Raw genomic sequence first — 15,491 nt, 5'->3', positions numbered from 1 at the left:
ATGAACAATTATTACTGAATAGTACATTTAGAAATTCCTGTGATAGCTTTATTGTATGCCTCTGCTGTCCATGTTACATTTGAGGTCCTGCCAGTTTGTTTCACCTGTTTTTGCACTGGAAACTGCACTGAGGTCACACCCTGAGGGCCCATGACATGTTGCAGAACAGCCATCTGCACTGTGACAAGACAAGGTTCCCTCCCTTATACTGACAGCTGTGTTCAGCCAAAATGCAGAGCAGCACGTACCTCCATGGTGCTACTTCCTATTTATTCTCCTAAAGCCAGCACAAACTACCTACAGCTGTGAGGCTCTGCCAAACTCCTGTCAGGGGCACCTGAAGGATGCATTGGGAAATTCCATGTGCAGAATAACTGAAAAATCTATCAGGCTACTGAGTTCTCTGGAGGTTTTTGAAACCATAGATTTGCTAGAACATCCAGAGAATGCAAAGACAGAAAAGTCTTTACATATGGGGTTTCTGAAAAGCTCAGTTTAATACTATGAGAAGGATAGCCCTGAAACCAGCAATGACCATACACACTAAACAATAACAGAGCTATGGCAACTTTTATTTCAATCTAAAACACACTCATATTTGACCTGTATCAGCACATTGCAAATACTCTGTTATTTCAGCTGTTTCTTTGAAGGGACAGGTGCACTTAAGCAGGACTAAATACAGTGGTAAAAGAGACAGAAAGCATGTATAACTATTACTCATCAAAGCCTTGGCGGGACTTCCAGTAATATGATGACATTTGGTGTACATTGATTCCATACAAAAACATCTATCTAGATCTCTGGCTCAGCACCTAGAAAATGTCTCTGTTCTCCCTCTATAAAGCCTTCCAATTAAGAGAAAGCAATTTTGTAAAGTCATATGGATTTCCTTTAAATCTAGAGAATCCTAACCTACATCCATTTCCCTATTCATGTTTTTTTTGTACCAGTACAAATATACTGAATTTGTCCTTTCTATCATGCAATCTCTTTCTTTAAGGTATAAAGAAATCCTACATAATGTCTTATAACAAAAAATAAATTTTCCACCTGCCAAAAATGAAAAAATTAGCAAAACCAAAATGTGAGCTGGAATTTGAAAAGCACAATGTATTATTAAAAAAAAAAAAAAAAAAGAAAAAAAAAAACACCAAAACAAACACAACAAAAAACACCAAACAAAACCCACTTAGGCAAAACAACAGCAAAAGAACCAGGGTGGATTATATGCTGTATCTGATACTGTGAAAAATAACATAATCGAGCTAATCAAGAATCACCTAAACAAGGGAGCTCATTTTTTTAAAGTGACCTGGCAACTTTTTGTTTCAATTGAGCAGTTAAATTGGTACCCTCAAAATTGCATATCGGCACACTTGAATGTCCATTGAGTAAAGCAATACTGAAATTTGGAAGTACAAAAATAAAAATTTTTTTTCTGTGACTGAGGACCATTAAAGAGATGTCTAATGTTGTATTTCCCAGACTTTCCTCCATTTGTTAATGTGGAATCATATTTTGGCAGCCTTAGTGAAGTCAGTAGTAAGGCTGCCTACTCAGCAAAGAGATAAAAAAGGTTTCCTTTCTCCTTTATAGCTCGAAGAATTCATACCCCAAAGTCTGTATCAAGAGAAATACATTTTTTACTGCCTGCCCTATGGTGAGTCCATGCTCACACACAATTATCTCTGATAACCAGTTACCACCTACCACCTGCTCCACAGTTCCCACCCTGTCCATTACATCCACAGACAACTGGGCATGCCAGGTGATTGCCCCCTGCCAAGTAATTCCCAGCAGTAGGCAATCACATGGCAGCTACAGGCTGGACTTGCTGTTCTGCATCTCATTTGCCATTTCATCTGGCTCCATACCAAGTCACAGAACCTCTGCCTCGTTTTTGCACTAGTAAATGAAATGATCAGAGACAATTCTCAGGACTTGATGCCAACTGGGCTCTTCACAATTCAGTCTCCTTTCAAATGTGATGACAATACAGCTGAACTTCCCTACAGCTTCCTTTCAAACAAACAGAAACGCATCCAAATTGTCAATCAGTAACAAGCTCTGACCCAGGCTAGACCCCAAATCATGCCCAAGCACTGAAGCCATGGTAGCTGACCCAGGTCAATACCATCTAAGGGACATCTTAGTAACTACTTGTCAGTGTGTGGGCCCTTCTTTAGCCTGATTTACTTTATATATATAGTCTTTGACTGTTGGAAACAATCCTGTAGCAAAAAACAACTTTGAAAATAATGATTCAAACAAAAAAAAAAAAAAAATTGGTTCAGGTGCTTGAGATCAGAATGCTGGGATTGATGTCCTTTCTGTGAAACAGTTTCTATGTGTTTGGAAGCTCAGGTTTTAGTCTATGCTTCCATTTCAGTTAGGTTTTTTTGTGTTTTTGGTTGTTTTGGTTTTTGGTTTTTTTTTTAAGATGGTCATTACTGGTTTTTTTCCCCTTTAAAATACACCTTACTGCAAAAACTCTAATTTTACATGGAGACTGTATATAATATCAGTAACTCCTTTGACAAGAGAGCTTGCAAATCTAAGCCTGCTGCTATCTACCACAGAGATGAAGGAAAATAAAATAAGATTCTGACACAAGGAAAGAACTCTCATATCCCCATAAAATCAGAGTAGCAGAATTATCCTTACAGATCCAAAAGAACTGGTCAGTCTTTTTTTTTGTGTGTGTGTGTGACGGATAAATTAGTTTCTGTTTTAAACCTATTCCAGGTATACTATTTTTTTCCTACAGCTGCCACTCCATCATGACTTCCCAATCAGCCATCAATCCTGCCACTTCTTTCACACATCCTTGTCAATTTTCAGACCATTCAATAGAAATTCCCAAAGCAACACACCAACTTCAATTACTGAAAAATATCCCTTCAAGGCATCTTTACTCACAAAATCTCTTCACAGTAAGATATTTAAGGAGCTTTATTCCTTTGAAATAATTCCCTATTTATTACCTATGTTTTGGAATACATTATTATTGACCATCAGGTTGTTTATATTCAATTTTGAGTAGCTTTCTTGAAGCAAATGGCTCATGTGAATTGTTGATGCCTGATAGATAATTAAAATCTAATTTTGTGAAGTTTAATTATCTGCTTCTGAAATACACTATTTTTTTCCTGCTTATGGCATGACATTTTCAGAAAATTACTACAACAGATTCTGTTACAGAGATTCATTTCTTTCCCCATTATGATTCTTTTTTCGTATTCAAAGAACCAAGCTGAAGCAAACTCTGCTTATCCCAGTCCCTGTGAAATCGCAGAGTGCTCTGAGCAAGTATGTCAGAATCACAGCCTCACGGGTTATGAATAGCATCCCTGCTGAGTACTGTTTTTAAAGGAACAAAATACTTAGGCAAGACACCAAAGGTAGCAGAATACCACATAGCAAGTCTGACTGGGGGCTACGCAACTGCTGGGATGTGGTGCTTAGAAATCACTGAGCTGTGCTTGGAGATAGAGGACATTTTCTCTCTTTGTCCTGTTCAAACTCAGGAAGACATTTGTTTCTCATCTCTTTTTGAAAAGTCTCCTAATTATCCTGTTGCTCTCTTCATCAAAACAAGTTTCAGTTTTTTGAGACAACAAACTGAAATTCCAGATCACAGAAACTCTCCGCTTAAAGGTACCGTTGGTAAAAGTGTTGCTGATAGAATTAGTATTGGAAATTCCAAAAGACACAGGAAGGAGCTGGTCCTGTGAGGGCCCTATTAAATCCTCCCCTGCTGCCATCTGGTGCTGGGAGCAAGTAAATTACTGTAACTGTCCCAAGAGTTTCACTTACTGCACTGAGCCTGTGAGGACGAGCAGCTACAGCAGCCTCTTATCTCACTCTGCTTAACCTTGCTCCCTCTATTACCAGCTGTTTGAAATTAGGCTCTAACTCTGAGGAAAAAATGAAAATATGAGGTGCAATTATTATGTGCTTGGGAGACAGCATGATGGAGCAGACTTAAACTTTCTCCTTCAGGCCATAACAACTAAGTGTCCATCTCCAGTGATTTATATGCATGCAGCATGGGCAACAAACAGAAGCTAGAAATCCATGAACACCCACATAGTTCTGACCTCACTGGAATCACAATGACCAGTCAGGATAGCTCACATGCCTGGAGTGCAGCAATGGATTAATGAAAATTCTAAAGGTGAGGAAGAAGGGTTTGGCTCTACACAAAAGATCAGTAATTGCATTTGGTGCTGTCCTGTGACAGGTGATGGGCTGGCTGTGAGCTATGGCAACTATCAGAGGACAGAGGAGCACCCTCTGAAGCATCTCCTACTGATCATCTGATGCATGAGAGGAAATAGATGAAGCATTTTTCAGACAGTTAGCAGTCAAATGATTTCTGCAATGGGTTGAAGGCAATATTTGCCACAGGCGATTACTAAGTCAGCTGTAGCAATTACTTTGAGGGACCTCTTGCAAACAAGGAATCAGTGGTCAGAAGTTTGATGGTCACTGGTAGCACTGACTGTGAGATGGTGAAGTTTAAGATCCTGAGAGAAGGAATCAAGAAGAGCACTGGGCGAGGAAGTTCTGAAAGCATCCAAAAATGTAGTGTCACTGTTGCCTGCTGGAAATGCTGCAAACCACCACTCTTTATAAGAGTTGTTTCCAGTTTCTTGTAACCTCATTACACTTTAAGCATTGCTGATTTTCCACACCAAGCATCTGTCCTGGGTTGTTACCAACACTGTTAATATTTTTGGGAAATTTAAGCTAATTATTCAGCTCTTTTTAAGATGACAATATTCTTGTTTGCTCATAAATCATTCTAGCAACTGTTCTCTTGAGACATTCCAATATGTCTGTGTTCCTGAACATTTTTGTGTTTATATACAATGTATATCTCATACTTTCCTAGCTCATCAAAAGCATGACATAACTTTCTAGAAATTTTCCATTCCTATATATTACCAGGTAATTATTCATTGGAGCTTACCAGTTTGAATTGATGAAAATTCAATATTTATAAATTACCTCACCCTCTCCCACTGCCAGCTATCAATCTGCACATTTTCTCCAGCTGACAGATTATGTTCCAACTCCAGGGCCAGAAGGCAAAGCCAACTAGTCCTGCAATTGTTGTTCCATGAGAGTCTGGATAAAGCTGAAGCCAGGCATTAGAAGCAGAATCCTTCCTTCAGGTGCTCACAGTGATACAGTTGCCGTTTCCTAGCACAGAGAGTGATCCTCCACTGCTCTCAGTCCAGATGCAAAAAAATGACAAGCTAAGGCTTGGAAACAAGAAAAGGAAGAGAACAAACCAGGGAAGCTGACAGATTTGCATGAGGGGGCGGAGGAACCGGGGGAAAAGTAAAAATTCCACAGTAGATAGAAGTTGTAGCTAAGAAATGGGGATAATATATTTGAAGCAGAATAATAAAAAAATTAACTAGAAAATTCTTGAAATCCAGAGGGGATATTGGACACTCATGAAGAGTTGGAAGGATGCAGGAAAGGAAGGAATGGTGGGAGAAAAGAACAAGACAGGGACTTAGAAGACAGCAAAACAACTACTACAATCATCCATAAAAGGAAAAGAGAAAAGCAAAACCAGAAAAAGAAAGAAAAGGAGGAAGAGAAAAAAGGAAAAGAAAAGAGAAAGAGAAAAGAGAAAGAGACACAGGATCAAGATTGAGTGAAAGAATCTGGAGAATGTGAGACTGAGTTATAGAAGAAAGACTTGAAATAAGTGGCTGTGGTTAAATGGCAGTAGGAGTCAAAGAAAGAAAGGGATACTGCGAAAGAAGAGATTGTCACCCTAGAAAAGTGAGGCTGGTATTGGTGATCAAGGGGACTGGGACAGCATCTTAACAGATCTTTTGCAGTGTGGGTTAGTTGGTTTGAGATGGTCTTTGTGGTTTGGTTTTTGGTTTTGTTTTTTGTTTTTTTTTTTCCTCCAGGGGTGGAGGACTTGCTTTTGGAGTTGTTTGGGGGTTTTTTGCAATAGTAAAATTTCCAGCTATCCTGATGTCTATGCATCCTGAACACTCATAGGTGTATAAAGAGCTAATCTGTGCTTAAACAGGACAGGCAAATGTTGCAAGAATAAGCAGAAAAGTGTGATTTTATTCCTCTGGTCCCACAGCAGGTTAGTGTCAAAATAAGGAGCAGAATTCAGATTCTTCCTCCCAGCTCCAGCTCCCCAGGTCCTGTTACCTTCTTCCATTTTCATGCAGTGTATAAACCAGATTGACAAGACAGGCACCACTACAGCAAAACATAGACCCATGTAGGGAGACATAGACTCCTCTGGATGCAGTCTGAACTGAAGGGACAAAAGACATGTCTGGTTCATGTGCCATGGTTATCACAGGTTCTGTATCTGAACTAAAAGTCTAAGCTTAGAAGAAAAAAATGGTGGCTTGACAATACCACCCTAAAGCTGCTGTAAGAACTGAGCTGCCTTGTATCTGCCCAGCTTGGAGCAGAGCAATCTACACCCATCCAGAGAGACACGTCCCCCAAAAAAACACTGTGCTTCTTGCCATTGCATGTCTGCATTGCAACGAGGGTTTGTAAAGCCCAGGGTCCAGTACATCTATCATATTTTCCTCCTACTTCATCTGTCTCACAACAAACCACTAAACTTCAGTTAACTCAGCTACATAGCTACAGCAAACAAATTCATTTTTAGTTCATTATATCAGAAAGGTCTATAGCATTAGCTAGGCTTTACTTGTTAACAACAAATGAATGAAAGTTTAATTAATTAATTAATGAACAACATGTTCATTATTATTAACATGTTAATTTTTTTTTAATATCTGAAAAATTACGTCTAGCTACTGTTGGTTTCTCTTTCCTGCTAGGAAACAATTCCTCTACTTTGTTTTTGGCTTCCCGAAAAGGATTACAGTTGATAGCAATCAATATTAAAGAAGAAATCAGCAGCAGTTGCTACAAATAAAACCAACGCAGATTAAAAATCTTGTGTGTCTGTGTGGAATAATTTTCAATCAAATAGCTGCAGTTTAGGGGACTAAAAGCAAAAGTAACTGATAGAAAATGTATGCATTGCTGGAACACCTTCCAAATCCTGGATGCTTGCAAGCTTCTGTGGCCATCAACAATTCCTAACCTGTAGAATTTATCATAATTTGTTTGTTTTTCCAAAAGCTCCAAATCAAGAAGGCAAACTGCAATTACCTCTTTATATTAATGAACAAATACATTCACATGTCTATATTCACCCTAATGTTCACTGGAGAACTCAAGATTTGACTCTAAACCAACACATCTGCTAGCTTTTATCTTTTCTACATGTTTTCAGTCAAGTCTCCATGCTTTCTGAAATAACAGAGAATCCAAAAAGAGAGAACTTTGGCTCTGGTCCTGCCCTAGAGACTACCTACCAAAACATTATGCTTTCTTTCTTACATTTTCTATTGAGTCTTATTTTAATTCTTTGATATCTCACATTGTTCATTATTAAAGAACAGGAAATTTCACATGGCAGTTGTACATAAATAGATTTTGAAAATCGGAAGGTTTGAGTTTCTGCAGTACATAGGCAGAAGTACGCAAGTAAATTATCAAAGCACAGAAATCAGTCATTACATTTTAGTATGTTGTGAAACAAAAATGTTTCTTTGTCTTTAAAGAGATACTCTCCCTTATTCTATGCACAATGAAGCAAAGATCACAACTCAGACAAAAGGTTTTCCACGTATTTCAATTGAAGCTGAGTAGAGCTCCTTTAAGCAGGAGGTTGCAATGGTTATAATAGCTGCATTGAAATGAGAAAGGGTTGTAAATCTATGAAATTAGAGGAAATAATTCACAAGCAAACAGAAAATTAACATTATGTCTACCTGACAATGACATTTAAAATGCATGAAACCTTCAATTGCCAGACAAGAAGAAAAATTATTTGTCACAGAAAAATTCTAATGCAGACTGCTTTCAGTTGTTTTCATAGGTGTTGGTTTTTTTGGGTTTTTTTTTTTCTGTTTTGTTTTTTTTCTTTAACATCTGAATAGCTTCTTCACAGAGTCTAAATTTCAATTATGTAAGATTTACTGTTCTTTATAAACATGTCTCAATGGGTCCCCCAAGTCATGGTATATTTTCAAAGTGCATAATATTTTGGCTTTTCTTCAAAATTGTTTTTCCTCTGACTTGCACCTCCTCACCTATCCTCCAACTTCCTCCATTCTGTGCTGAAAGTCCTGGCCTGAAAATCAGCATTCACCTGCTGAAAGCAACTCAGCAGCCTATTTGAAATACATAAATCCTGCCGATTATGATGACACATATAATGACTGAGCAAGGCAGTTCTCCCTACTTCAGTATAAGGATGTATTTCTGACTCTTTGTCCAGTCCACCCCTACTATGGTGTCAAGTCTTACTTCATGTTTTCATTCTGGCTGTGCCCCCATTCTGTGCCACTGGGAAACATCCATCTGCTTCATCTTCATGAAAACCATTATTGTGTAACAAGAGACCCTAAACATGACACCATCCCTTCTGGAGTCTCCAGCACCCTTTCATTGATACCAAGAGCAAAACCAGAAAGGGCTAAACACTTAAGCCAAAGAAAGGAGAGGAGAGCAGTGTGGGAGCAACAGAATTGTAGTTTCACACAGCGGGCCAGAGGGAAGAATTGTAAAAGGGAAAAAGTGACTAGTGATGACAGGGATGAAGAAGGCCATTAACTGGCTTAATATCAAAGAACGGAAACTATTAAATTGACACCAAACATCACTGTAATCTGAGGATGCTTAAAAAAAGCAAGGCAAAAGAATTTTACAGCAGTATAATCTATTAAAGAGAAAGAGGAACCAGAGATGAGAACCTAAAAGAAAGTAGAGTATGAATGGACAAGAATAACAAAAACCCTGGAGTAAAGCAAATCCTTAAAGTTATAAGGAGAATCATTATACAGATCATGCTCTTATCAAGAGGCTAGTCCAGGAAACCAAGTTCTATTTAATGGCAGTAACCAGAGAGAAAACAGAAGGGGAAAGTTTCAGAGAGAGGAGAGGAAACCTGACTAAGGCTCAGATTTTTTCCATGCCCTTTTAAAATCAGCAGTTATCTGGGAAAGCAGCAGAAGGTGGAACAAACCACGTGTTTAACCTCTACTAGCATGCTTGAAATTCAGTTCCTTTAAAGAAAACATTTTAATATTTTTAATACTACATAACTTAAAAGACTCATTTGCAGTTTCTAAAAAATGCCCTAGCATCACACAGCTGAAAATTGCCTGCCTTTTTTGACAACTGAAATACATCTCTTCTGCTTCATACAAGATCAAAGAAGATACTGATGTTCCTACTAGGGTATATTCCTAAAAGTGAAAATCAAGGTCATTCACTGAATTTTAAATCTTGAAGAGGAAATAGGAGAGCTGTTTTTAAAATCTCTTCTGAGAAGTCATTCTTAGTCAACAGTTTCTCCTTTAACTGCTGCTTTGTTATCTCTGTCAGCCTGGCTAATACTGCTGTAATGCAATTTTCTGCTTACTTAATGGCACTGTATCTTGCATCTATATAATGGCAGCTGGAGTAATTTTGAAGATTAATTAGATACAATGAAAAAATATGCTTAGATTTAAAAGCCAGGTAGAGACTCTCACTTTCCAGTACTCCAAAGAGCATGACTGAACAAGAAGGTGAGGTGGCTAGATCCCCAGTCTCAGTGCACCGGCTAGTCCCTAGTAGTAGTTAGCATGGGAACAACTACTGGTCTGTGTAAAAACCTGTGGGAAACATCATCTGTAAAGTTAGATGCCTCCAACACACTTAAGCACACTTCCTCTATGAATATTTATGCAGGTACAATGTATCAAAGCCTCTGAACTCTTGTTACCACTAATTTCACATTTCCCTCCCAGCAGAGAGAGAGAAAAAAAAAAGGCACCACTTGGTTCCTGTTTTGCCCAGAAAACACCAAATATTTGCAATCATCAAATTGTACTTTAACATTCCTTGCAACTTTCAACTTTTGACTGCCATATTGTTTGCCCCTAAACCAAGTTGTAGAAGAAAAACAGTTCATCATTAAGAATCTATGATCTTCAAATAATTGATGCAGAAGTAAATAGCAATACTAACCTCTTTCATTTTTTCCAGTTCATTCTGTAGTGCTTGTTTGGCAATTTCAACTTCTATAAGCTGCTGTCTTAATTTTTCATTTTCATCTTCTGTTATAGTACGTTTTTCTTCTACATTTTCTAACTCGTGATGAAGTCTCACCGATACATCTTTTGCAACCTAAATGAAATGGTATATCAAAAGAAAGGTTATTTTTTTTTAGCTGCCTAAGCAAATATTTAGAGGTTAATTCTGGGTGTTTTGATGGAAGAGGTATGTAAGGAAACAGGTAGACAAGGACATCCACAGACAGAATTCTAAAAAATTCCAAAATCAAGCCACCTCTTTCCAAAAAATGGTACATTAGCCCTGTGGACTTCACTGGAAACCACATCAGACATTAAACCCCAACTCCTTAGGTTCTGTCACATCAACAGTTAAAAAGGAACTTCACTATTCCTGGAGACAGTGCATCATCTATCTTCTCTCAATCACAGCTAGCTTATGCTTTTCAATGCACTAAAACACACGCCCTTCAAATACTTGGCATGCAACAGGATCTAAAAGCAGGGCCCATTTTCTTCAGGCCTTCCCTACACGTGTCTACCTGTGACCACACATGGACACATGTTTATTTTGACTCTGCTAGATTCTCTCTCCTTGGTGGGCAATCAATGAAAATATTTTCTTGGCTCATTTTAAGATTAAAATACAAATAAACAATATTTTTACTGACGTTGGGTTCACACAAATGATGTGTGATATATTCAATTAAAATGAACACTAAGGTTTTTTTGGTTGTTTGGGGGGGTTTTAATGCATTTTCATAGGAATAGAGTTAAAAGGTATATGAAAAGATCTAATTCCTCTTAGGGAAAGTAGTGAGAATCTTGCCCTGCAAGCCACTTGCACTATATTTTGTGAGACTACCAGAAATTATAATCATACATCAAAAATATTTAAATATACACTAATCACTGTGTTGATGGTAATTTAGACACACAGACACATAGTTTGAAAAGCCTCATTTCCTGCTTTTTTTAGAGCACTGGAAAGCATAATTAATCCAACTTAGCATTAGCTAGGGGAGCTCAGCGAGCCATCCTTCATGGCTTTCACTCAAACCATCTTTACATTAGTATGTCGGAAGTTCTTTGACATACTGAAACTCTAAAGAAAAAATAATAATGGCAAGCAAGCATCTAGAAAGATCCAATGTATCAGAAATCAGCAGCAGCTAGTGACTCAGCCTCCCTTGACAAGAAACCCAGTGTGTGTGAATTACAGATACAATACTGCAGTGTAGCACAAGAACATTCAATAACCTCCCCCACCGCACATGCACTCAAGACACATAATGCCCAACAGAAAGAGTGAGTGGAGGGGAATTTCAATTATAACCATAGTCCAAAGAGACTGCAGAATGAGCTGAGAAACACACCACAGGGTTTTAGCTTGATGTCTTTTCCTACACTTAGTATTAAACTACTCATCTGGTTGTCCAACCAAAGTAAATGGAAAATCATGGGGGATACTTAAAACAGCACCCTAATGGAACCTATATTCTATAGATACAGTCTGGATCAGTAAATAAAAACAAATCATAATATAATTACTGGTAGCTAATTTTTTGACACAAAAATTGGTGGAATAGCTATTAATGCAAGAAAAAATACAGAGTATCACATGGGAAAGGGACTCACTTATGCAAGATACATTTTAATCCAGGCATATGCAAGATATGTTTTAACACAGCTATCTGCAAGACTGTATCTCTGAAGGATCAAGTTCCCTAGTATATTGCAATATGAACCACGCAAAATGATGGTCTTTCTTCAGAAAAGGACTTGGAAACACTTACAGAAAACCATGCGAGTTATAATTATGGTTAGCCAGCACCCAGAACTCTATTAGGAAGAAATTTGGCATTAGACATTCATCCCTACTCCAAAGCAGAACGCATTCACAAATGGTGAGAACACTGCTCCCTTCCAATGAGCCAGTCACACTGGGAAACACATGGGAGAAATACTAATTAAAGCAAGCACTTTGTCCAGCTAAATCCAAGGCCTTAGCTTCTATCTCCCATATTGGCAGACAAGCACCTCAGCAGAGGTGCCCTCAACAGTTCCCTCCACAGTCTGCATGTGTATGACTTGCTATAAAAGTAACGCTGAGCCAACAAAGAAGCCAACTCTATAAACTGGAATCACAATTCACTTGGGATATGAAGGCCCACCTTCAAATTCTACCTGCAAATGTGTGCATCTCAACTGATCACCTAAGCATCATTCTGAGTGTGTAAGATATCCCTGGTTTCAAACAGAAATCCCCATGATAAGAAGGTGATTTTGCTTCTCCTCAGGAAGACTCTATTTTGCCGAGAACCACAAGGGCAGCTGTATTTATAGAACTGTCACAGCCACAACAGAAAACGTGGGTTTTGAATATGCACAGAAAAGGAATATCAAATAGAAATTTTAATAATAATGACAAGCTTGGAAACTTTCAAAACCACACCTGAGAATAACATACTCTCAATCCATCATATTTATCAGAAAGAAGTTAAAAAATAACCTTGTTCGTAATAGTGTATTAAATTCACATTTTAAACTGCAGCCCAGAGAGCCCATGTACCATAGGTAACTAGAGTCCTGGGCAGAAGTGTGGCCAATAAGCTCACATTTGCTACACAGAGGTCTGCACTTCCATGGGAAAAGGTCAGTTGTCTGGGAGACCAGTCAAAACTGGAAACTGGAAAATGTTTAGGTGTTCTGATTCAGCAGGAGTCCTTCAATATCTAGTTAATGGAAGCAGAAATTAAACTTTCAACTGTGTCAAGAAAGGTTTTTTTTTTCTCTGTAACCGGACCAATTTAGAATGGAGATGATGGGTATTTTACCAATGACAGTCTTTAAAAAAAGGACTGAAACTTTTCCTTAGCAAGAGGCTGTGTTTCATTCAGATCTTATGGATGAAATGCAGTTGATGACACACTGAAATTTGATGGGTCTTGTCTACAGTTTCAGGTGGATGTGAAAAACCCTGGATTCATTGAATATGACAGCAGTTTTTTTTTTACTGACAGAAACAAAGTAAGGATATAGTGTTGTGACTGCAAGTATTCAATCTGCTTACCAATAAGCACCTAAAATCTTCCACTAAAGAGTAACAAAATCCTGTCAAAGTCAATGGGGCTGTTTGGTGAGGTTGGTTTAATTTTGCAGTGGAAGGGTATGTTTTGCATTCATCACAAAGAATCCAAAACCTTTAGCTTCTAATTTGCTTTTGAGTAACTGCTTGCACATTACCTTTACAAAAAATGATATGACTGAAGCTGAAAATAGCCTATCTACATACAGCAATGGCTCCTATTACCAAGAAGAGCTTTCCACGAGCTGCACTGGGTGCACAGCGGAATGGATGGAAATGCCTGAGTCATGAGGACCAAAACACAGTGTTGTGTCTCCATCTGAGATGCTCCCATCCCTGTGACACCTGCTCATGTCTGTACCTTGAGGTCCTGCTCCATGCTGCGTATGAGCTCGTTGTCGATCTCGCCAGTCTGGGCGTAGCGGAGCCTCTTGCGCTCAGCCTTGCGCAGCCGGTACTGAAGGATCCGGCAGTTCTTGTTGGCTCGCTCCAGTTCATGGCGCATTTCTTGAAGCTGACAAGCATCCTCCTCAAAGAAGCTGTCCCTCATCTCGTCCATTTCTGTCCTCAGCTCATCTATTTCGTTCTGGCACAGGGGCAAGAAGGGGACAGGGATGCAACAGGTGGGTCAAAAGCACAAATGTCAGCACGTATAGAGGAAAGCAGGCAAAATGGAGCTCCGCCCCGCAGGGAGGGCAGGTAAATACAATCCAGCTCATTAAAAGCACCGCAACGAAGCAGGGAAGTGGCACTGCCTGCACACCCCACAACAGAGCCATCTTAACGCTGCTTCCAGCGCTCCTGCAGCAAGACAGCGAGGTCGGGAAGGTCCTCCCGTCGGGAGGCAGCCCGGTCCCCGCCCGGCCCCGGTTCTCCCCCACCCCCGCCGCCGCCCCAGGCCCCTCACCTTGAGGCTCTCGTTCTCCTCCCGCAGTTTCTCCATCTCTTCCTGCATCTCCTCCTGCAGGTGGGGGCTCAGGGCGACTTCGGGGCCGCAGCTCCTGCCGTCGCCTTCTGCCTCGCCCTGCCGCAGCCCCTCCGCCCCGGCTGCCGCCATGGCAGCGGGCGAGGAGGCGGAGGCGGCCGGGGGAGGCTCGGCCGGGGCGGCGGCCGCGGAGGCGGCGGAGGCAGCGCTGCCGCTGCCGTGGTTGGTGCCCTTGGTTTGCATCTGGGCGGCTGCCGCCAGCCCTTTCCTGAGGTGGAACTGGATGAGCTCACTTTGCAGGCATCCCTCCTTCCAGTACCCGCCGCCGCCCGCCGCCGCACCGCGGCCCTTCCCCGCGCCCGAGGAAGATGGAGGCGCCGGGGCCGCCTCCCCCGCGCCCTTCAGCGGGGACCGCCCCGCTTTCCCCCGCCACTGCTTGGGCGGCGGCGCCGCCGCCCCCTCCCGCTCGGCCCCGCCGCCCCCTGCAGGGGGCGCCTCCTCGGCGGCGCCCGGCGGCGGCCCCGGCTCCTCGGCGGCGGCCGCTCCTCTGCCGGCGGCGGCGCCGGGCGGCGGTTCAGCACCGGCGCCGGGCTGGACAGCTCCCCGCGCCGGCTTCTCGGCGCCGCGGCCGCGGGCGGCCCGGGGGGCCGGGCCGGGCGGCGGCCGCGCCGAGGTGGCTTTGGCGGCGGGCGCGGCCTTGGCGGCGGCGGGCGGCGGGCGCGGGGCGGCGTCGCGGGCGCGGGCCGGCGAGGCTGCCCGCGGCTGCTTCCTGCCGCTGCTGCCCTCGGGATGCAGGCGCGGCTCGGCCGCGGCGCCCCCTGCCGGCGGCTGGCTCATGGCGGCGGCTATCTCGGGGACGCGTCCATCACCGGCGGTGTCCTCCGCCTCCTCCGCCGCCGCCGCCCCGGGAGCTGCGGGAGGAGAACCAGAGAAGCGGTCGGGGTGCGGACAGGGACGACGGGGAGACGGGCTTTCCGGCCACGGCGGAGACCAGCCCGCCCGCTCCCCGCAGTCGCGGCGCCCCACCGGCCCCCATCCCTGACCCGCGCCCACCTACAGGCGGAGCGGTCCCCCGGAGCTGCCAGGGAAAATCCAGCCGAGGCCGCAGCCGAGAGCCAACCCGGGAGGCTCATGGAAGTGCCCGAAAGGCTCGGCTGAGGCTGAGACCTGTTCCCACTCCGCCCCCACCTAGGGGCGTTTCCCCAGCCCCGATGCTGAGCCTTCCCCCGCCGGACCTCCCCATCAGTGATGAATTTTCTCCCACACACAAACTTCCCTCTCCCTTGTCCTCACCACTAAGTCTGGCTTGCTAATGCACCAGTCTGCCTGCTAAAAG

The 15,491-nt window shown here is 42.3% G+C and overlaps 1 protein-coding gene across 2 annotated transcripts in view; it reads right to left on the bottom strand.

Moving 5' to 3' along the window:
• The window catches only part of MTCL3 (MTCL family member 3), a 29,454-nt gene extending 14,462 nt beyond the window's left edge, over positions 1–14,992 (bottom strand). For both annotated transcript variants that reach the window (XM_077782223.1, XM_077782224.1), the window contains exons 1-3: positions 14,138–14,992; positions 13,592–13,816; positions 10,099–10,257 (exon numbers count right to left, since the gene is read on the bottom strand). In XM_077782223.1, coding sequence (XP_077638349.1) covers positions 10,099–10,257; positions 13,592–13,816; positions 14,138–14,992 — 1,239 coding nt within the window. The remainder of the gene's footprint in view (positions 1–10,098; positions 10,258–13,591; positions 13,817–14,137) is intronic.
• Between the last annotated feature and the right edge of the window lie 499 nt (positions 14,993–15,491).

This window comes from Lonchura striata, chromosome 3, assembly GCF_046129695.1.
Source record: "Lonchura striata isolate bLonStr1 chromosome 3, bLonStr1.mat, whole genome shotgun sequence".
In the NCBI taxonomy this organism is placed as follows: Eukaryota; Metazoa; Chordata; class Aves; order Passeriformes; family Estrildidae; genus Lonchura; species Lonchura striata.
This window is presented reverse-complemented; position numbering and strand designations above follow the sequence as displayed.